The sequence below is a fragment of the Amblyomma mixtum genome, chromosome 7 (assembly GCF_055824585.1).
Source record: "Amblyomma mixtum isolate Tamu chromosome 7, ASM5582458v1, whole genome shotgun sequence".
NCBI classification, from domain to species: Eukaryota; Metazoa; Arthropoda; class Arachnida; order Ixodida; family Ixodidae; genus Amblyomma; species Amblyomma mixtum.
Window position 1 is genome coordinate 35,199,264 of NC_143018.1, and position 22,944 is coordinate 35,222,207.

The 22,944-nt window shown below is 50.3% G+C and overlaps 1 protein-coding gene, 1 long non-coding RNA gene and 1 pseudogene across 3 annotated transcripts; 2 read left to right on the forward strand and 1 right to left on the reverse strand.

Moving 5' to 3' along the window:
- The first annotated feature begins 1,459 nt into the window (after positions 1–1,459).
- Positions 1,460–7,929, forward strand: LOC149335637 (uncharacterized). 2 transcript variants are annotated; one of them, XR_016284077.1, is made up of 4 exons: positions 1,460–1,555; positions 1,712–1,797; positions 4,737–4,805; positions 7,403–7,929. It is a non-coding gene; the product is annotated as an uncharacterized LOC149335637 (long non-coding RNA). The 2 variants fall into 2 exon arrangements; XR_016284076.1 differs by having other exon boundaries at positions 1,497–1,797.
- A 6,836-nt stretch (positions 7,930–14,765) lies between these two features.
- Positions 14,766–20,973, reverse strand: LOC149335638 (uncharacterized). The gene is made up of 3 exons (XM_089552242.1): positions 20,642–20,973; positions 20,387–20,564; positions 14,766–15,248 (listed from the first exon to the last, which is right to left on the reverse strand). Exons 1-3 carry the CDS (start codon positions 20,776–20,778, stop codon positions 15,039–15,041), a joined length of 525 nt encoding a protein of 174 aa, XP_089408368.1. The 5' UTR covers positions 20,779–20,973; the 3' UTR covers positions 14,766–15,038.
- LOC149335639 (uncharacterized) lies at positions 15,763–19,836 on the forward strand (annotated as a pseudogene).
- Positions 20,974–22,944: the final 1,971 nt, after the last annotated feature.

The window sequence follows — 22,944 nt, forward strand, 5'->3', positions numbered from 1 at the left end:
TGGTTGTGCGCCTCCAAATCACGTGATACATGACGTCACACCACGTGACACGATGGCGTCACGACAGTGGAGAAACGGGGGCCCACCTCGCGCCGTCGCTGTGGTTGTGCGCCTCCAAATTACGCGACACGATGATGCTTCGCATTCTCCAGGCTTAACCAAGTTAAGCCTCAGCCATTTTTTTTTCTCTCTCTCGCGCGCGCGCTTATTGGTACGTGGGGTGATGAGAGGGAGATGCGGGCTGCATGCGTTAGCGCTGAACGGCGAGCGAACCCTCGCGATGAACCATTAACTGCCACCTGCCAGGGTGGCAGGGTGAGGGGTAGTTTCCAAAGAAATTCAACCGCGGCAGTTGAATTTCTTTGGAGGAGAAATTCTAGAGGCCCGTGTACTGTGCGAAGTAGCGATAGCGCTTGCTGCCGCCCACGCCAATTCGAGAATAATCATCACGGACTCCCGAAAAGCATGTGAACATTACTTGGCAGGGGAGATCTCCCCCTTAGCTGCTTGTATTCTACGACGGACTGCCACTGATCCAACACCCAAACGAATCACTTGGGCTCCTGGCCACCAGGGCTTACGAATTAATGAGGCCGCTGACGCGGCTGCCCGAGCGCATACTCACCGGGCTCCTCATCCCAGCTCTTCTGGCTCGGAGACTAACCAGCCGCTGCTGCGATTCAGGGAAATATTAACACATTATAGCGACAACCACCGCCTTTTCCCGGCCCCTGCAAAAGGGCTGAGTAAGACGGAGGAGCGAACTTTAAGGCGCCTGCAGACAGCTACTCTACTCTGTCCTGCAATAATAAAACATTACGATCCTAACACGGATGGGCGATGCCCACACTGTGGGGAGACCTGTGATATCTTCCACATGGTGTAGGCATGTACTCAAAATCCCCACCTCCCCCCTTCCCCTACCCCTTCCAGAGAGGCATGGGAGACTGCCCTCCTCAACTGCTCCTCGCTTGAGTCCCAAAGGGCTCTGGTGAAACGGGCGAGAGACGGGGCCTCGTCATGCGGTGTCCCGGACTAGGAACGCCGACCATGCAGCGAGGCCACTCTGTGGCTCCCGAACTCTTTTTCACAAAATAAAAGTTTTCGCCACCACCATGTCAGTGCACGTTAAACAACCCCAGGTGGTCGAAATTTCTGGAGCCCTTCACTACGGCGTCTTTCATAGCCTGAGTCGCTTTGGGACCTTAAACCCCATAAACCAAACCAAACCAGTCATTAAGTACAATGATATAATCATGAAATCCCTTTGTATCATGTTCCAATGTCTTTCGATTGCACCCGATTAAGTATCGATTGGCTATTGATTGGTATATGCCCATATAAGGCATGCATCCGAAACGCGGACACATTTGCTAACACGTCTTGGTCACGACAGTATGAGGCATTAAAGGCTTTCGCCTTAATATCGGCGCCTCGCCGAGGTTCGCTGGCGTCTCCTGCAGTGCGCATGCGCACACCGGTTTTGGCGTACGCCAAGAGCGCCGACGTTGGGCGCGTACGCCCAGGAAGGGCCCTTGTGGAGTTGGCGCTTAAGGTGAATGGAGGGGGAAGGGGAATGAGTATAAGGGAATTCTGCAGCCCTATCGGCTCAGTAGCCGAACGCCTAACCAATGAGCGGAGAAGAGACGCCTACAAACGTGGGCGTGTCGAGGCAGCCTAGAGGAGGAAATTCTCGTCTTCCTTTCCACAGGCGTGACGTCACCGCAGCGAGATTGAGCGACGCGTGTTCCGAAGCCAAGCCGGCAACGCCGTGAGAGGCCCTGTCATTCCGGCAAAGTAAGATTCCTTTTCACTATTTTTGTAGTACAGCTTCATCGTCCGGCACTGTGGTTACCGTGATCGACGTATGAATGTCCGGGGCATCTTTGGATATCATCTAGTTGGTGTTTTCTTCGAGTATTACCTCAAAGCAGACGAGCGAAGCGCCTAGTCGTTAGGCCTATTTTCTCTTGAAGCCAAGAACTCAAAGCGTAGTTATCGAACGAAAAGTGTAGAGGAGGGATAAAGAGCGACACAGTACAATAATTTTAGCAACTGTTCGTACTTATAGAGCCTACTGACGTAGAAATGCAGTGCGTAGAGATCTTGCGTAAGGCTGTCGCCGAACGCAAATGAAGAACTGAGTACGTTAACTTTGTGCTATGCAAACTGTGGTTTGGTTAATTGGTTTATTGGGGTTTAACGTCCCAAAGCGACTTAGGCTATGAGGGACCCCGTAGTGAAGGATTCCGGAAATTTCGACCACCTGGGGTTCTTTAGCGTGCACTGACATCGCACGTTCGTGAAATTTAGTGAGCGGAAGCGTACTCGAAAACGACAGCTTGTTTTGAATGAACGAAATGGCGCAGTAACTATCGTTTCTCGATGGACACACGAACCATGTCATGAGAGAAGGAAAGGAGGAGGATAAACGTTTACTATTTCTGACATCTCTTCCTCTTTTATCGCCTCCTTTAATCGCTTGTTTCACATGCTTTGACCAGGCGACCACCCGCTGTAAGGCCTACTACTGCCATGCGTTTGCTGACTATATATTTATAACCTGTACACAGACGATCCCTGTATGTCCGATAGGCTTTTCGAAGCGTTTTGCGGCGTCATAGGATAGCGCGCGTCCCACCCGATGTCTGCTCACAAACGCGGCACAAACGCGCGCATGGCGTTCAAGATGCGTTTCGAACCACTGGGCGGCGTATTGCGATCGCGGGTCCCACTTGGACCACATGTAACACCTATACAGACCTCTCCATAGCATCCCCAATGTGTGTACTACCTTAGTGCGCTATGCTTCATTATCGAGGCACTTTTTGTGAAGTTTTTACTGCGAAAGCATTACTATAGTTGCTAGCCCCATTACGAGAAAAGCCGGCGACGTGCGCTAGTGTACTCGCAGATGAAAATCCAGGAGATGGCAAGAAAATTCGCGGGGGGGCTTATCTTTGGTTAAGCCTGGTAGGTAGCGAAAGCAAAAGCGCAGCGCCTCCAACTGAAGGAACGCAGTGCGCCGCGTCTACAGGTCACGCGTGGCTACCGGCCGCCGCTGCGCGACGACTCAAAGCGTCTTCGGTAATTTTTATGCGTAGCATATTGCAATCACTCAGTTCAGCCCTTGGGCGCGGCCGGGCAGCCACCAAACCACGTGACGTGACGTCACCACGGTAGCCCCGTGGTGACCAAACCACAGGGAAAAAGAAAAAAAAATAGAAAAAAAGGAAAAAAACGACGGCTGAGCATGGTGGTGGTTGCCACCGCCCCGTTTTAAAGGGGGCGCTCCTATCCATCCATCCGTCCATCCATCCATCCATACGTCACGGAGGAAAAGCTGCAGAGGAAATCTAGTGCCGCCAAGCAATACCTCGCGCAAAAAGACCGCGCAATATGCAACGCATTCTTGGCTTAACCAAGCTAAGCCTGGGCATAATTTTTTTTATATTTTGTTTTTGATGTTGCGTCTGAGAGAAAGAAAACATAATCTACAGCTGGTATGACGTCACAGTGGCAGTAGCGCGGCAAACACACACCGTAACTGCAGCCGGGCTCTCTGAAGGAGTGAGTTGGTCGCCCATAATATACAGCTGGTATGACGTCACAGTGGCAGTAGCGCCACTGGTGCGCGGCGCGGCGTAACTGCAGCCGGGCTATCTGAAGGAGCGAGTTGATCGCCCATATTCACTCCGCTAAAGGTCAAACGTAACTGTGGCCGGGTCACGCGAAGGCTTGAAAGTGCGAGTAGTATTGCTTTCGCAATAATAGGGTGACGTCATTCAGCGGCCGTGGAAAGCATACGGCAAGCCGAGCACCCCGATTTCAGGCAACATATGCATGTTCGTGCGTCTGTATATACTCCCCACAGGCCGACTGCAATGTGGCGCCAGTTTTCCCGTCCAGATTCGTACAAAACTGTGACGCAGCCGCTTGGCGCACAGTGTTCCGGGTGGTGTATATGCGATTTCTCGTTGCTTACATGTGCTAGTCAAGTTGAAGCCTAGCTTCCGACAGGGATTCGAACCGACGACATATGCTCCTTAAATTGTACGCCTTCTCAGACTTTCTACCTCTTCCATTAAGACGTGGTTGAGGGGTCCACCGAGATTCAAGGCAGTACATGCGGCATTTCCTTTCCTCAAAAAATCTGGTGAGGTCTAGCTCTACTTAACCTAATTAGGCCGCCGCGGTGGCTCAGTGGTTGTGGTGGTTTCGGGCTGCTGACCCGAAAGACGCGGGTTCGATCCCGGCCGCGGCGGTTGAATTTCGATGGAGGCGAAATTCCAGAGGCGCGTGTACTGTGCTATGTCAGTGCACGTTATAAAACTCCAGGTGGTCGAAATTTCCGGAGCCCTTCACTACGGCGTCTCTCTACGAAACAACATACGCAGGGCCATTTCGCCTCTACCGCTTGCTTATTACAGAGCAGCTAAAACGGTATCCTGCTATCGGGAGCAAGCTTAAAGACGCGTGAGTGGCGAGCGAACCCAATAGGTCGTCCTCTAACTGGTGGCTGAAGACCACACTTGTGGAGGTCAAAGTTCACCCAACGTAATCTCGCTCGTGGTATTCGAAAGGAACGGTCCTTAGGAGATGTACCACCTATGCGCCTATATCGCTTTCTGCGTCTCGTGGAGATTTTTGTCGCTTATGCTACGATATTGACACCAAGAAGTGTCGAAGTCATTTTTTGTTTGTCATCGTGCCTTTTTTTTTTTTAATCATACCAGGCGTGGTAGTTGCACCCACTTCGGCGGACACCCCAGCCGGACAAGACGAACCGGGACGGAGAGGAAAAGGTAAATAGATGGAACAGTGTAGAAATGCCGAAGGTTTTCCTGCGTTGACCGTTTAACGCCCATTGTCGCAAATCGGAGACACCGCGTGCAGGCTATTTGAAAATTGAGCTTATACGAGGTCTGTTAGAAAAGTATCCGACCTTTGACCGTAGAAAAAAAAAATGGCATAACTGGAGCGTTGGAAACCTAATTACCTTCAAAGTAGTCTCCTTGGCACTTCACACACTTTTCCCAGATGTGCTGCCACTGTTGGAAGTATTCCGAAAAGTCCTTTTTCGGAATGGGGTTTAGCTCAGCTGTCGTTGCAGCCATCATGTCCTCTCTTGTCTGAAATCGCGCTCCTTTCCATAGCCTTTTGATTTTGGGAAACAGCCAGAAGTCGCAGGGGGCCTTACCAGGAGAGTAAGGAGTGTGTTGAACTACAAGAGTCTGGTTTTTTGCCAAAAAAGTCTGAATCGAGTGCGAAGAATGTTTAGGAGCATTGTCATGATGGATGCGCCAATTTCCTGTTGACCGCAACTCCGGTCTCTTGCGCCTCACAGCACCACGTAGGCGACGGAGGACACCCCTGTTGTACTCTTTAATCATTGTTTGACCCTGGGGCGTGCGTACTCGTGGTGTGCCACACAGCGAGAGTCCAAGAAAGCAGTCAGCATCACTTTGACGTTGCTGACCATTTGACAGGCCTTCATTGGTCGTAGGGACGTGGAATGCTTCTACTGTGACGACTGGGATTTGGTTTCCGGGTCGTACCCGTACACCCAAGACTCATCACCAGTGATTGTGGTGTTGATGAAGTCGGGGTCAGTGTTTGTGGAATCCAGCGTGTCCTGTGAGACTTCAACACGAAGCTGCTTTTGCTCCACCGTGAGCAGCTTCGGCGCGAATTTCGCCGCAACTCTCTCCATGGCCAAATCTTCGGTGATAATGGAATGTGCAGAAAAACTACTGATGTCCACCTCTTTCGCAATTTCTCGGATAGTCACACAACAGTCCCGCATCACCACAGCGTTCACTTCGGCAATTACCTAGTAATTTAGGCATGTTGATGGCCGACCGGAGCGTTTCTCGCTCTCCACCGATGTGCGGCCATCTTTAAACCAGTTGTACTATTGCTTAATTTGTGTGCTGCTCTAGGCATCGTCACCGAAACCCGTCTGAATATTTCGAATGGTTACCACTTGGCTGTCGCCCCATTTCTGGCCAAAATTTGATGCATTAGCGCTGCTCCTGTCGCACCGCCATTTTGCTTGCACTAAAAAACCGACGAGAGCACTGCGCAGTATACCTCACTCAACCGCTGCCTCCCAGCGACTGACGCTATCGGCAGGCGGGAAAAAATTCGTGCATGCGCACGACACTTCAAGGTCTGCTGGTGCAAGCGCGCTTGTTTCATATCCATCAGGTGTTCGCAAAAAAAAAAAATAAGGTCGGATACTTTTCTAACAGACCTCGTATCAGTAAGTTTCAAGTAGCCACCGCTTTTTAAACAAAATGTTTGGCACTATTGTGAGGCAGCTGTGCAAAGGAATAGTGGGTGTTGTGAGAACAACAAGGGAAGAACTTCACTAAAGCACTGTTTGTTCTCCATGTGCCCTTGGAGATGCTTTTTTTATAATTAGTTGATGTCAGGTATCGGGTATCTGGGCAGTTGGGTCACTTTATATCTGCCATAGGAAAGACATTGAAACTCGTTCTGCTGAAAAATTAATTAGTTTCTACTGAGATGAATTGTGTAGCATATGCTCTTCTGAGTTAATGCGTAAATAACAGCAGGCTAAATGAAGATAGTATTGTGACAAGTGCTGCGCGAAGCACGGAATCGAAAACACAAAAAAAACAGGAGGCCATCCGCTGAACCATACATCCCATCTTACCCGGAAATGGAAAAAAAAAAAAATAGAACGCGCACCACGCTCCAAACCACTTCTATCGCCTCTATCTCGTATTCTGTTCCAATCCATTTTTTCCTCACGTGAAGAGGCCTCGATATCCTTGCCAATAATGTCTGCAATTAGAAGATGAAGGCGAGTCCTTTTGGTAAAACATTGGTCAGTGGACTGGGCTTTTAAAGCGAAAGCTTTACTACTTGCACTTTCAAGCCTTTGCCGTGCGACGGCGGTGCACATGAATTGACCTTTCGCATGACCTCTGTGTGACGTGACGCCGAAGAGCTGGGCGACCATCTCGCGCCGTCTGCGAGTAGTGGCAGTGCCACCACCGGCGGCCTTAGATTAGATTGGATTAGATTAGATTACATTATATTGGATTAGATTGGACTACATTGGATTAGATTGGTTTGGATTTGATTGGATTGCATTGTATTTGATTGGGTTGGATTACATTAGATTAGATTAAATTAGATTAGGTTATATTACATTCCATTAGATTACATTACATTACATTACATTACATTAGATGAGATTAGATTACATTGGATTGGATTGTACAACCGATGCATCACCACAAGTCTAACCACAAGCACCACCACCAGCTACACTACCAGCTGTACCATGGCATAGGTACGGATATTGCTTTCGCAATTGCCGGGCTTAACCAAGCTAAGCCACAGCGAATTTTTTTTTTTTTCGTTACAGCGTTCCGTTCTGAAGATGGCTTATTCCGAAGACGGGCGGCGGCAGCGGCGGCAGCAGCAGCAGTCGCGGCTCCAGCAACTTGAATACTTGGCTGCAACGCTGCAGCAAATGATGCTGGAGGTGCAAGAGGTGATGCTAGAGTTCAGACGGGAAGCACTACTACTTCGCCAGAAATTTGATGTCTTTATCGAAGTCATGACGCGCGCCTATCCGCAACATGCTCTGGAGGCCCGACGGAACCTTTGAAGACAGCGCGTCGACGACGAAGACCGGTCAACTGCTTTGTTTGCATGCGCTTTTTTTTTCGGTTGCAATTTTTTTTCTTGCATTCTGTTTGCAAGACGAAAGTGATGTTTGTAAAGAGCACAATGCTATCAACGACCGGCTTTATTGCGTACCTCACATTTCAAATTGTGCTTTGGAGGGCGACATAACCCTGCGGCCGATTCTTTCGAGAGAACGGTTGAAGTCGGAACCGATGACCGAATTTCAAATTGTCATGCTTTTAATAAAGTGTGGCGCTGCGAGGACTGAGTTTATTCAGGGGCTCCTGTATGCAGGGAGTGATGTGTGAATGGGACATCGTGCCCACTCCTCCCATCCGGGCAACATGGCGGCTCACAACCACGCCCGAGGGAGCGAGCCGCACCTGCGATCGGCGAGGGAATGCACGACAGCATCACGAGGTCGCACTCCGTTACCGGAATGAAAGATTAAATAATTACAAAAAAAAAAGTCAGGGGGCACTTTGTTGACCTCACGACGTCGTGGTTGACCTAAAGTGCGGTGAGGCGAAAGCCTTAAGCGCAGTGTTGCTGCTTGTGTCATTGATGTGTGGTTAAGATGAACGCGACAGCGTCTTGCAACGCTGCCAGGGAGTCCACAGAACGCCATCGCCCGTTCGGTTGTACGCCTTGCTCGTCGGTAAATTGGTTTTTGAGGAAAGGGAATGTATCTGTCTCGCGTACCTCGGTGGGCACCTGAACCTTGCCGTAACGGGAAGGGAGGAAGATGGGAGTGAACGAAGACACCGTATTCACCAGACGCGCCTTTGTTCATTCCAAACCAACGAGTTTTCTGTAGTGACCACAGCAGCATAGAACATGCGATGTCGGTTGTTCGTAGGTTTTGTGATGTAACCAATAGCGTTGTTAACCTGGACAAGTGTGCGGGCCTTTGGCATGGGAATTGGGCATCAGCGCCTTTGTTTCATGCAAGTGTAAAATGGTCACATGTTCCTTCCAAATACCTAGGTGTACCTCTTGACAAGTATCGAGATAACGATGACTTTTGGAAGGAGAAAATTCAAGAACTCTCCACGTGTGCACAGAAATGGTCGGGAAAGGAACTGTCTGTATTCACGCGCGCAAACATATGCAATGTATATCTGGTTTCAAAAGTGTGCTATTTGTTGCAGGCCCTTTCATGCTCTAGACTTAGCATTCAAAAGTTTCATCGTCTCTTAGCAGTTTTTGTTTGGCAGTCCTCATGGGAGAGGACTAAACGTGATAATTTATTTCTGCGTTTGAGAAAAGGGGGTCTTTCCTTGCCACACTTGTACCTGAGGCAGGTGGTGTCAAGATTTCTGTTTCTTCGCGAACAACGCGACCCTTTTCTGCGGACGTTTATTCAAGTGAGGCTTTCTTCGGCTTTGCCAAACTATGTTATTTCCAGTGTGTAAGGGATGAGATACAGTGCAAGTAGGTTTTTGAAAGAAGTGGTCTTTGCTTTCCGGTTTCTTAATGCGCGCTTCAGTTTGGAATATCTTTCTAATGTCACGCGTAAGAAATTGTTAAAAGATTTGCTGGACTCTGTCTTCCCGGAGCCAATTTATCGATCTCTGTATAGTGGAAGCCAAGCAGGAAATGTTTTAAAAAGAGTACGAAAAATGGTGGTGCCAGCGGGTGTGAAGACGTTTTTCTTCAAGTTACACACTGGGACGTTGCCGGTTAAACCATGGATGGAGGAGAAGGGATTGTTTCTACCATGGGGTGCTGACTGCTTGTTGTGTCACAAACCAGAGACAATAGAACACGTCTTTATTGATTGCTGGGATGCGCTGCTCTTTTGGGACGTGCTCCAGCGTAAAATAAAGAAAGATTTACCCTTGACGCCGTATGGGATACGATTCCTGGACGTTGAGCCGGATCTTTATAAATATGATGTAATTTTCCTGCTTGGCCTGCACAGTATTTGGCGAAGCAGGATGGCTGTACGACACTGTGATGAAGATGCACGTTCTGTCCGCGATTACTTCAAAGAAAACATATTTAAGCTACGTGAAGTGTACAAGGAGCTATGTTTTGGAGATGAAGTTATCGAGATGATGGGAGAGTTGTGTTCCCTGAAACAGTTTTGATTTTCTCACGCGAGTGAAACACATGTCCGCTCTTGATGTTTGAGAGTGCAGCGCAGAACATCTGTTTATGATCTGTTGTAATTTGTCAAAACAGGCAATAAAGACAAAAAAAAAGCTGGCATGGCGGAGTGGTAGCGTGCTCGTCTCGCACTCCACAAAGACCGGGGTTCGATTCCTGAGCTCGACCAGATTCCTACTCAATTTTATTTATTTATCTGACCGGACAAGAAAGGTTAATTAAACTAATTGGGTAATTAAGCAATTAACTAAACTCAGTTCCACTTACTTGGAGCATCACTATACGATCCCTTTAATTGGTTGCATAGTTACTAGCCAAAGTACGATTGGCCCCGTTTGAAATTCGCGCGTTGTGACGTCACGACCGTTTCGACCAATTGAAAAGCGTGACATTTCTGTCGACACTCCTGCTTACAACGATGAGGCATTAAATGCCTTAAAGTTGATCACTGCGGCGACCCGCATTCGGAAAACGAGAAAACAGCGCCGCGTCAGCACTCGTCGCGTCTCTTTGCCTCTATCGTTTTCTTTTTGTTTGTTAAATAATTTAACTACTGAATTAGTGTAACTACCTTATGCTTTAATTAAAGATCAATTTATTTACTCTGATTATACCTTACTTTATCTCAACCAACCGTTTTGGTTTTTGAAATTTGGCGCCATGGTTGCTTTCCCGTTGCTGTGCCCGGCAGCACCAAAACATTTTGACCCCTCCTTTAGCGGCAGCTGCTCACACTGTAGTGCAGTGTCCTCTGACACCTATCACATCCCTCCAACCCGGCTATTCCCCCATCCCCAACCCAACCCGGGAGGACTGGGAGGCGACCCTGCTCGGCTGCCACGACTTTACAGGCCCAACAAGCCTTAGCCGGGCGCGCCCGGGTGGCGGCTATCGCCACTGGGGTCCCGTACTAGGGACCTCCACCTAGTGTTTGTAAGGATCGGTCCCTTCCGGGCTGATCCAAACATACCTCATGTCCCTTCTTAATAAATGTTTTCACCACCACCACCTTCCACTTACTATATCCCCTTCCAGCCTGTTCAACCGTCCAATGGTTTTTGCTGATAATTAGCTAATTAATCTATGTCAATTAAACTTTTCCTTCAAATATCACTCATAAAATACATTTTAATTTTTTTCAAATTTACTTCCACTCCTTTGCCAATTTTCCACTATTTTGCCGTCCACGGCTGTTTTCCCGCCCACTCACTATATCGACGTCCGCGCTATTTAGACGTTTTTCGACGTTTTTGGTATTAACTAATCATCCCATGAACCTATTTTATTTGTGCAACATCATCACATAAACCTTTTTCGATTACAACCTTTCGTTTGATGGTACCTCTTCTGAGAACGTCACAACTGCTGCGGACACGTTTTGCGGACACGACCCAGCTGACATAGCTTAGTAATGCTTTCGCATTAATATCGCGGTGCGGTTTTTGCAGTGTGCTAACTCAAAGGTCCCCTACCACCGATTTAGCCAATCTTTGCAAGAAGCCTAGTCGCGACGTCCTCCGCCCAGGTCACCAGCCGAAGTTGGAGATTCGGCTCGGTGCTGGACAAAGCAGCCTCCCACTACTGCAGACTGTTTAGGTGTCAAAAGGCAGGGGGCAAGTGGGCTGGGCATGAGAATAGGATATGAGCGTAGTCGTCTCTTGGGATGACCCATAAGCGGCAGGCCGGTGGAGGAGGGCAAGACGTGCGGGGGTGAGAAAGGTGTGGCCTTGAAGGTGGCGCCACATGCGTTGGTGGTGCTGGGAATGGGATTTGCGTGGAGGGTACAAAGAGAGACGAGAGAGGCGGTAGTGTAAAGTAATATCTTGGTACGTGAGGAGCTCGTCGCGCGTATCCATTTCCGGCGGAGCAGGGCTTGCTCGGTCGGTCGAATCGCGAGCGATATAATTAGCCGCCTCGTTATCAGGATGGGCCGTATGAGTGGGCACCCAGATGATTTGGATGGGGTGAGAGGGGATGGCGTCTGAACGTAAGGTGCCGATGGCCGGGGGTCCCACCCGTCCAACCACGTAGTTGTAGACCACAGGCTTGGAGTCACTGAAAATGTATTCCGCGGAGGTCTGAGTGATGGCAAGGGCAATAGCTGCCTCCTCGGCGTGTACAGAGGTCGAAGTGTAGACTGAGGCAGTAAGAATTGGTTGGAGGGAGTTGTCAGTGACTACAAGGGTGTGGGCTGGGTAGCGGCTGTACGAGGCTGCATCCATATAAGCCACGGCAGGTTTCCGCCCTTACTCACGCCAGAGCGCGGAGGCTCGCGCTGCTTTGCGGGAGGGGTGGTGTGCAGGATGCATATTCTTAGGGAGGGGATGAACGGTTAGGAGGGAGAAGACTTAGGAAAGGATGGACAGTGAGGTGGGAAGAGAAGTGCGCGACCCGGACGGGTGCGGGAGAGACGGAGGAGCTGCGCTTTACGATGGGCTCGCGGACGCCCATGGACAATAGCCGAGTCATCGAGGTAGATATGGGAAAGAACAGGGCCGACTTATACGCCTGGCGAATGAGGCTGTTGACTTTGTCCTCCTCGGTGCGAAAGAGAAGGGAATGAATAGATGAAGCGGCTTAGAACAAAGGCCTGGACCAAGCGGCGGAGGCCGTGTTCGCGCATGCCGTGGTGGTGGTTGGCAATGCGGCGTATGAAGCGGATGGTCTGATGTAGAGCACTGCACGGGCCTCAATCTGAGGCCCGAGCCCGGCCCGGGCCCGAGACCTGAGGCCCGAGCCCGGCTCAAGCCCGCGACTTCAAGCCCGGGCCCGGCCCGGGCCCGCTAAATTATCGCTCTAGCGAGCCCGGCCCGGCCCGTGAATCCCGTAGTGAAGCCCAGCCCGGGCCCGGCCCGGCCCGTTTCAAAGTAAAGCTTGAGGTATACTGCGCAATTATGTTTGCGCAATTTTTGCGCAAATTATTTGCGCAATTATGTTTGACCATGAGGTATACTGCTCACTTTGAGCAAGTAGACTGCTACTACGCCAATAAGGAACTGGCCGACAAAGGCTCTGAAACCGCAGTTTGACTTCCAGAAAGCTGGTTCTTTTTAACCCAGAAGGAAGTGATCAAGAGTAGTGCTCACCAGGCCCGTCTTTTGGAGACCGATCTGGTGTAGGTTCGCAATGATAAACTCGGAAGTTTCGAGAGCTAAACAAAAAGGGCTGCATACACGCGTAGTAGCCTACTTTGCGTTCCCCCATTTTTTTAAATCAGTTATATTCTGCCGCCCGCGAAGTATATTAAAGCTGCCTAGCAAGCAGTAGGATGACATTTTTTTAGTGAACGCGTTCTCACAGGTTGAGCTCATAGCCGAACTGGTCGCCTCTCTACAGAAACGAAAAGCTAAAAGGCTCGAGTATTTCACGGTATGTGCTTGAGGACTACAAGCGTCCTAAACTAATATGTTCTTCCCGAATGCATTTCTAATAGTGTATATGTATGTTTTGGGATGACGAACGATCAATGGCCGATTAAGGCCGGTTGAATTTTACTCTTACTGCACCGCGGCGTGGAAATAAGGAAATGAATAAGTCAATGAATAAAGCTTAGTTTTTTTCTCAGCGCGTACTATAACTCATAGCTCATCCGTGTCGCTGCTTCAATGCCGCAATTGTATACTTCACTTTGCAATAGTGAATGAAAAGTCAGACACCAGCCGTTTCTGTACGGACCCAAGCCCGGCTCGGGCCCGCGGCTTTAAGCCCGAGCCCGGCCCGGGCCCGCAAATACAGGCCCGGGCCCGGCAAAATAAATCATGTCCCGGCCCGGCCCGGGCTTTCGGGCTGGCCCGAGCCCGTGCAGTGCACTAGTCTGGTGTACAGTGTTTTTGAGTCTAGTGATGAGTGTGGTGTGCTTGCCATTAGACTGAAGAAATAGTCCTAGGATGCGGAAGGTAGAGACAAGAGGAATGGGTGTGCCGGCCAGGTAGACGGTGAGAGGAGAAGGCGACATGGGGGCCACCCCCCTAGGCAGAAGGAGCAAAACCTCCGATTTGGACGGGCAGCAGCTCAACCCGACAGCCCGGGTGTTAGTCACCACCGCGTCCACGCCCGCCTGGAGAGTGGCCTCCATATCGCCAAGATTGCCGGTAGTCACCCAGAGGGTGATGTCATGGGCGTAGAAAGCATGAGACATAGCTGGAATAGTGCACAGAGCACGTGCCAGCGGGAAGAGGGTTATGTTGGAAAGAAGCGGGGACAAGACCGAACCTTGGGGGTGCCCTTGGTGCCAAGGGAGAAGGAAGGAGAAGAAAATGGGCCGTATGAGATTTTGGCTGTGCGGTGGGCGAGAAATGCGGTGATGTAAGCATGAACACGGGGTCCGACATGAAGGGAGGAGAGAGCGTCCAAAATGGCAGTGGGATGTACAGGGTCAGTCACACGAGGGAACACGGCTCCGCGTGGCTGCGCACACGCGCAGCACTATTGCGACCAAGCCGGTGGCAAACCTGTGCAAAGGGGCAGATGGCATGAGGCACCACGTCGAGCACCCTCTTCTCGTGCGGCTCTCTGCATTGATTCATGAACGGGTTAGATGCAATGGCACTCCGCAGGTAAGTGGCCACACGGAGCCGCGTTCCCTCTAAGTGTGATTGACCCTGTACAATGTCGAGTGCTTTATAAGGTCCAGCGCCAGGATAGCTCGAATGCGTTTGTGGTGGGAGGTGTAGGACATCCTCGGAAAGCTGGAGCATGACATCCTGGGGGGACAATTGGGGACGAAAGCCGAACATGGATTCCGGATACATGTCGTGGTCATCCAGATAAGTCTGCAGGCGGGCCAGGATGACGAGCTAGAACAGCTTGCCGAGACAGGATCAAGTAGCAATTTGACCAACACAAGGAAGAGTAGCAGCATGCGTCCATCACCATGACGTCTTCAAAACATGGAAGAACTGCGAAATGCTCGCCTATAGGAGAGCGTTTCGCAGTTCGCCTGCATACATGCTGCACCCTAAAATAAACACTCCAGCACAACACAGTCCTCGCAGCATTCCCACATCGTCTTTATTTAAGGCCTGCCAGTTGGCAATTTTTCGCAGATTATTAGCTCAGCCTTTTGCTCGAAACATTCGTGTGTAGTCTTTTACTAGCTCTATAGATTCAATTCTGTGCGACGCAGCTAATCGAGCCGCAACTACGAGTAACCTTAGTGCACTTTACAAGCATCACTTTCGTCTTGTTTGCCACGAAAAAAAAACAATATGCGGTCGACAGGGATACGAAACACTCGACCGCTCTTTGTCCCCGATGAGCTATCCCCCGATGTTGTGGCGGCCCTCCTGCGTACATCCCTGACAGATCTCCGCGAGGATGTTGGCGAGGAATTCAGCAACTTCCAGCAGATGCCGCTCCAACCGAGCCACGTATTCACCAAGCCTCCGCGAACGCTCCTGCATTTGCTGTATCTCTACAAGCAGGCTGTCAGGCTGCTGCTGCTCCTGTTCCATCTTCAGAAACGAATGCTAGAAAGTTAAAAAAAAAAATAGTTTATGGTCAAACTTAGTGCGGGCATGGCCTACTGTGCAGCGTTATGAGGTCAGAACAAGGTAAGATGCATGACATACTTTTTTGCGATTTAAAAAGATTGAAGGTGCACTAAAGTCTCCTATACGTACGGGGATGCGAAAGCATTTCAAGTTCCGTTGCCTCCTCTGGTACTTAGGAATCTAGTTATTCGTTGATTATAATTATTTAACGATCAAACAGACTACCTAATTATGTAATATTAGAATTTCGCCTCCATCGAAATGCGACCGGCGCGGCCGGTATCGAACCCGCAAACCCGCATCTTTTTGGTCAGCACCTTAACCACTAAGCCAAGAATTTCTTTGGAGGAGAAATTATAGAGGCCCGTGTATACTGTGCGATGTCAGTGCACGTTAAAGAACCCCAGGTGGTCGAAATTTCCGGAGCCCTCCACTACGGCGTCTCTAATAGCCTTAGTCGCTTTGGGACGTTAAACCCCATAAGCCAAACCAAACCAAGAATTAGAGGCCAAACAGGCCGGGTCGTCCGAGCCAATGCAGGAAGCTGAGCCAGATGACGAGGATGACGGATCATCCGTAACATCCTGCCTCACTAGCGTCTCGCGGCAGACCGGGGACCCGATAGTTGGATCAGTTTCCACTGCCGGTCGCGTCGGCGGCCTCAAGATACTGCAGCGCCAAACCGAGCAACTGGAGGAGCAAGTGGCGGCCCTCCCGAATCAAATCATGTCAGCAGTCCGCGAGTCCTTCCAGGACATGGTCAAGGCAGCCTTAACGCAAGCACTTCCCGACCTTATGGCCCAGGTTACTGACTCCGTCCTTAAAGCCGTGCAGCCCTGGGTCAGCACCGAAATTAAGAACTCAACTAGCTGCGAATGTCCGCACCTCAAACAGCCTCCCGCCAGGCAGCGGAGGAACACCGTTCAGGGTCGGCTGCCGGAGGGCCGGTGCGGTCCCTCACTGGGGTTGCGCCGGCTCCCGGCCAGAGCTAGTCCGCCCGCCCCGTAAATAAATGCAACAAGATGGCTAGCAGATCTAACAGGAATGCTAAAAGCTGTGAAAAATTCCAGATCATCCAATGGAACTTCAGGGGTTTCAGAGCTTGGAAAAAGTGGTCACACCTCCAGCTCTACCTGCAGTCCCTAGGTGACATGCCAGCGCTCATTGCCCTGCAGAAGCCCGGCATAGACGCTGAATTCTCAGGCTACAGCACCTTTCAGGGGGGCCCCTCAACGCGCATCCTGGTGAATAAGGCTTACATCGTGGTTCAGGTCGACTTAGACTTGGGCACCGAGCTCAAGAATACACTATGATTCGGGTACTGCCTCTCAGACGCCGCGACCCGTCAATATTTATCCTCAACTTATACTACCCTCCGCCGCGCGTAACTTTCAGTGAAATCTTCCTTCGCGCTATCAAAATGGCAGCCAAAGAGCCTCTAGTGATTGTTGGAGACCTCAATGCTACCGGCCTTCACTGGGGCTATCACTTCGCAAAGGCAAGAGGACGTAAGCTGGCGGAGCTCATCTCCACCCTCAGCCTTACGTTGCTCACAGACCCGGCGTATTCAACCCGAGTGGGGAATTCAGGACCAGCGACCCGTGTCCTTGCCTTTCTCTCGTTAAAAATGCTAGAGAGGCTGCCTGGGAGAACTTGGGAGATTCTCAGGCAGTGATCACTGCCTTCTCCGGATTTCGCTCGTGGCAGCGCGCAAAAAATTTAGTCAGACCAAGCTGACCGATTGGCACAATTTCGAAATCACAATATCGCTCCCGTACTCTTCTCCGGCGGCTACGTGGAGTGGGCTAACCACATACACACACTAAGGAACAACACGTCACTACGCTACAGAGATCCCCGCAGTGGACACCCACCTCAGGCATTTGTGGGAGGCGCGCCGGAGTTAGACCAAACGGTGGAAAAAGCAGAAAACTAATCGCAGCTACGCGCCCACATAGCCAAACTCACAGAGCAGGCTGCAGCGTATGATGCCGAACTCTCAGATTCAAATTGGATAGCACTTTGCGACGCCGCAGCTCATCAGATGAGCTCGAAGGGGACATGGCGTCTCTTTCGCAGTCTAATCGACCCCTCCCAAACGAGAGGGGAGAAGCAAAAGCAGCTACGGCGGGCTCTGCATTGGTATAAAGGTACAACGGCGCAACTTGCAGACACTCTGAGCGACAGATAACCCTGTCGTACGGAGGACCCGACTGGGCCTGAGTGCATGCACTCTGGCAGGCCTAATTAAACACTCGATGGCGCTATTGAGTTGCACGACCTTAAGGCGGCCATAGCAAAAATGCGTCGGGGTACGGCTCCGGGACGGGACCGCATAAAAGTGAACCTGTTGGCGAACCTACCGGACTCAGCCTACCTCCATTAGAATACATGAACCAAATCTGGGGCGGGCGTCCACTCCCTCCCGAAAAGAAAACGTCACTTATGACGTTTATCCCGAAAACAGGTAAGGCCGTGAATACAGACAACCTGAGGCCCATATCACTGAACTCGTGTGCGGGCAAGCTTATGAAGACGATGGTACGGGCTCGTCTCTCTCCATACCTGGAGAGCAAGGGCTTTTTTGCAGACATGTGCACCATGTTCGGGTTTCGCCCCCACATGTCTGTACAGGACGTCCTCCTCCAGCTAAATATGAATGTAATACGGCCCACAACTATGCAACAATGACAAAGCCATCCTCGCCCTTGATCCTGGCCAACTTGAGTTCTACCGATTGTGGCGCTAGGGCCTACGCGTATATAAGAAATTTCCTGAGTAATTACCAGGCCTTTCTTCGAATTGAGGACGAGGAATATGGCCCTAACATTATGGGAACACGGGGTACCCCTCAGGGAGAGGTGTTATCACCGCTCCTGTTCAACATAGCTATGATGCGCCTCCCAAGCCAACTGGCCCGGGTGGAAGGCATTCAACACGCGTTATATGCATATGACATTACAATCTGGCCCACTGAGGGGAGCCTTGGGGACGTGGAGGACCGCCATTCAGCAGGCCGCTTCCCTAGTCGATGCGTATGCTATTGACTGTGGGCTCCAATGTGTTCCAGCAAAATCAGAGCTTCTGCATGTCAGAGCGAACCCAAAGGATAGGACAACAATACACTCTATGTCAGGAGGTTTTGTTATAGAGGTGGAGGAGCTCCGGATTCTGGGCCTATTCATTCACAACAGACTCAGACCGGACTCCACTACTGCGAAACTGAAGAGAGTAGGTGAACAGGTGGGGCGCATGATCCGCCGCGTTTCCAACAAGCGGGGCGGTCTGCGGGCAGGGACGCGATTCGGCTCGTCTATGCCTTCGTGACTAGCCGGATCCTCTACGCCGTGCCGTACCTTCGCACTACTAAGCAAGAAGACGCGCGAATAGACGCCATCATCCGCAAGGCAAGTAAGCGAGCCCTGAATCTTCCGGTGGCTACCTCTAATGTCAAACTCAAGGCATTGGGGGTGCTAAACTCCTACCAGGAGCTGCGGGAGGCGTACCTCGTCAACCAATACACGCGGCTCATGCAGACGGCTCCCGGGCGCCACCTGCTAAACCTCTTACACATCCAACACGATTGCACTCCAGAGGAGGTGGAGCGTATCCCAGAACTGTGGTGCCATATGTTCTGGGTCTCCCCGCTCCCTCGTAACATGGACACCGACATGCACGAAAACAGACGACAAGCGCGGGCTCGGGCTCTTGAGAGACAACACGGCTCCCGACCCGGTGTATACTACGTAGACGTAGCAGGACCATCGCCCACGGGATTTTACACGGCCACTGTCGTTCACCAGGAAATGCACGTTGATGGACGCTCCTTTCGAGCCCCGAATTCAATGCGAGCCGAGGAAGTAGCGATAGCGCTTGCTGCCGCCCACGCCAATTCGAGAATCATCATCACGGACTCCCGAAAAGCATGTAATCATTACTTGCCAGGGGAGATCTCCCCCTTAGTCGCTTGTATTCTAAGACGGACTGCCACTGATCCAACACCGAAAAGAATCATTTGGGCCCCTGGCCACCAGGGCTTACGAGGTAATGAGGCCGATGACGCGGCTGCCCGAGCGCTTACTCACCGGGCTCCTCATCCCAGCTCTTCTGGCTCAGAGACAAACCAGCCGCTGCTGCGGTTCAGGGAAATAATAACGCATTATAACGACAACCACCGCCTTTTCCTGGCCCCTGCAAAGGGGCTGAGTAAGACGGAGGAGCGAACTTTAAGGTGCCTGCAGACAGGTGCTCTACTCTGTTCTGCAATCGTCAGACATTACGATCCTAACACGGATGGGCGATGCCCGCACTGTGGGGAGACCTGTGATATCTTCCACATGGTGTGGGCATGTGCTCAAAATTCATGTGCTCAAATAGAAAGGCACCCTTTTAGGCGAGTCTCATTAAATGGAGACCAATTCGCCTTGGTTCCCGCGTTGTCTTTTGCGTTTGTTGGTTTGCACGTCGTCCGCAGTTGCGCCTACGGTTGAAAGCAGAATTGTAAGTGTTTTCTTAATAAAAGGTACAGCGTCTGCAGGCAATCTCGTCGACGGAAAACTGCACACAGAACGCTTACGAACGCTTATTGCTGTTGCCGTAGGCGCAACTGCATGCGGACGACGCGCAAACCAACAAACGCATAAGACAATGCGGTAACCAATACGAATTTGGTCTCCAGTGAATGAGTCTCGTCTGAAAGGGCGCCCTTCTGTTACGGAATAAAATGCCCCTACAAGATCCCTGGGGCGATATTTCAACCGACAAGGGCTTGCTTTTGGTTTTATGGGGGTTTAATGTCCCAAAGCGCATCAGGCTACGAGGGACGCCGTAGTGAAGGGATCCTGAGACCACCTGGGATCGTGCACGGACATCACACAGTACACGGGCCTATAGAATTTCGCCTCCATCGAAATGCGACCGTCGCGGCCCCGAGTCTTTCTGATCAGCAGCCAAGCGCCATAACCACTGAGTCACCGCGGCGGCCGAAGTATAGAATGTGAGCGTAGAAGACAACGCAGTGCGCATAGAGTACGCGCCGACGTGGCTGAGATAGGGGAGTTCGAACGACACGTGAACGGCGACACTCCAGTCCATGCTCTGGAGGTGGTTCTTACCTGGCCTTGAGGGCACACAACCCGGCAGGGAGGCACGGCCAGCTCTGCACCAGTCCTACGGCCTTCTTCTGCTTCTATAGAACCACACCGTGAATCCCAGCGGTGGAGGGGAGAGACAGGGAGCGCGAGTGACAACGGACGCACTCCAGATGAGCTCCGCTGATTACGTGTCTTCACCCTAGACAGTGAGATCCTGGTATGATTTCATCGATATCACCGGTTTCCTGAAGAGGAGAGGAATCCAGGGACACCAACCAGAACGCCGAAGAACACGGAGCTCCGCGTCGCAGTGGCGTTCGCCACCTGCGTCGCAGCAGCGTTCGCCAGCTGGGCCGCGCCGTGGACTGTGCCCGCGCGCCGTAGTTCGTCATGAAGGTCACCGTAGAAGGCATCCCAATTTCTCAAGAAGAATTAGCAGCCAGTGATTGGTTGACTAAAGTTAACAAGCTCCGGGAAGCGCGAACAACATCAAGGCCATCCGTGCCCGATTTCCCTGGAGACAAAGCGGGACCGAGCCAAGCGTCCCAAATCACCAATGGGCTGCGTGTGAACAAGATGACAGCTGAACTCACGCCCAACGTTACTAGAACCTACTCAGTTTCGCAGCTCCCCATACCGCCCAGCGGAGGAGAGTGTCCCAAGCGGCGGTCACGAGAACTAACGGCGCTGCAGTCGAGTCTTGCTCCCTGCCGGGCGCGTCGTCTGCTACACGCAGCGCGGAAGCGTGGAGCGGCCGGCTCATATGAGGTTTTGGCGAGCTACATTCGCGCTCTACATTGCTGCAGTAAAATAATACTTCTATTACGGCAGCTTTTGTTTCGAAGCTGCGTGTTATCTTGGAGAAAACGTTTGTGTGATGCGAAATTAGGCTGTTAATATAGTGAAAAAACTGCAAAAACGCTGAAATGACTGTCCGTGGATCATCGTTGGGATACCCGCTATTGCATCCCGGTGCAAAGCAGGTCAGCATGAAGAGTCCCGATGTCACAAAATACTAAAACAAAATTCAGGGGCCACTTTGACGATCTAAAGTGCGCGAGGCGAAAGCCTTTCCACGCAACTTTGGCCGCACGTCCTTTGGCACACACGAGGCGGCTCTGGGGCGACTTGGTTTGGCTAGCCATGACAAATTGGGTCGAGACTAATTAGTCATGACCCATGAATAACTAGTCATGATTGTTTAATTACGAACTAGTTATGTCCGGTTAATGACTGGCTAGTCATGACAAACCAGTCATGACTAACCAGTCAACTACTAACGGCTGGTTAATGACTAACTTGTCATGACTGCTTAATAACTAACCAGTCATGACAATTAGTAATTGGTCATGGTTAGTCATGATTAATCCGTCATGACTAACCATGACTAATGGCTAACCAGTCATGACTAGCCATGACTGGTTAATTACCAACTAGTCATGACTAACCATTAATGACTAATTGGGTCGTGACTTGACCCATGACTTACTAGTCATGATCGGTTATTGACTAACTAGTCATCATTGCTTATTGACTAACTAGTCATGACTAGAGATGACTAACCAGACATAACTAGTCATGACTGGTTAATGACTAACTAGTCATTATTGCTTAATGACTAACCAGTCATGACTAATCAGTCATTAATCACGGTTAGTCATTACTAACCATGACTAATAGCAGCAAGTCATGACTGTTTAATGACTAACTAGTCATGACTAATTGGGTCATGACTTGACCCGACTTTCTAGTCATGATTGCTTATTGACTAACTAGTCATGTCTGGTTAATGACTAGCTAGTCATGACTAACGAGCGATGACAAACCAGTCATGACTAACAAGTCATGTCTGGTTAATGACTAACAAGTCATGACTGCTTAATGACTAACTAGTCATGACTTGACCCATGACTTTCTAGTCATGATTGGTTAACGACTAGCTAGTCATGACCAACTAGTCATGATTGCTTAATGACGAACTAGTCATGTCTGGCTAATGATTAGCTAGTCATGACCAACATTACTAGAACTTGGTTCTAGTAATGTTGGTCATGACAAAACAGTCATGACTAACCAGTCATGACTGATTTGTCATCGCTGGTTAGTCATGACTAGCTAGTCATTAACCAGACATGACTAGTTAGTCAATAACCAATCATGACTAGTAAGTCATGGGTCAAGTCATGACCCAAATAGTCATTAATGGTTAGTCATGACTAGTTAGTAATTAACCAGTCATGGCTAGTCATGACTGGTTAGCCATTAGTCATGGTTAGTCATGACAGATTAATCATGACTAACCATGACCAATCACTAATTGTCATGACTGGTTAGTTATTAAGCAATCATGACAAGTTAGTCATTAACCAGCCATTAGTAGTTGACTGGTTAGTCATGACTAGCCATGACTGGTTTGTCATGACTAGCCAGTCATTAACTGGCCATGACTAGTTCGTAATTAATCAATCATGACTAGTTATAACCAGTCATAACTAGTCGACTGCTTTATGACTAACCAGTCATGACCAATGCGTCATTAGTCATGGTTAGTCATGGCTAACCAGTCATGACTAGTAATG

What these genes read in the sequence shown, in the direction of transcription:
- LOC149335638 (XM_089552242.1), bottom strand. Translation starts at nt 20,778, where the DNA reads ATGCCTTCTACGGTGACCTTCATGACGAACTACGGCGCGCGGGCACAG. An exon ending in CCGTGTTCTTCGGCGTTCTG is followed by an intron (nt 20,565 to 20,641) that starts GTTGGTGTCCCT and finishes CTCACTGTCTAG; the next exon opens with GGTGAAGACACGTAATCAGC. An exon ending in TTGTGTGCCCTCAAGGCCAG is followed by an intron (nt 15,249 to 20,386) that starts GTAAGAACCACC and finishes TTAACTTTCTAG; the next exon opens with CATTCGTTTCTGAAGATGGA.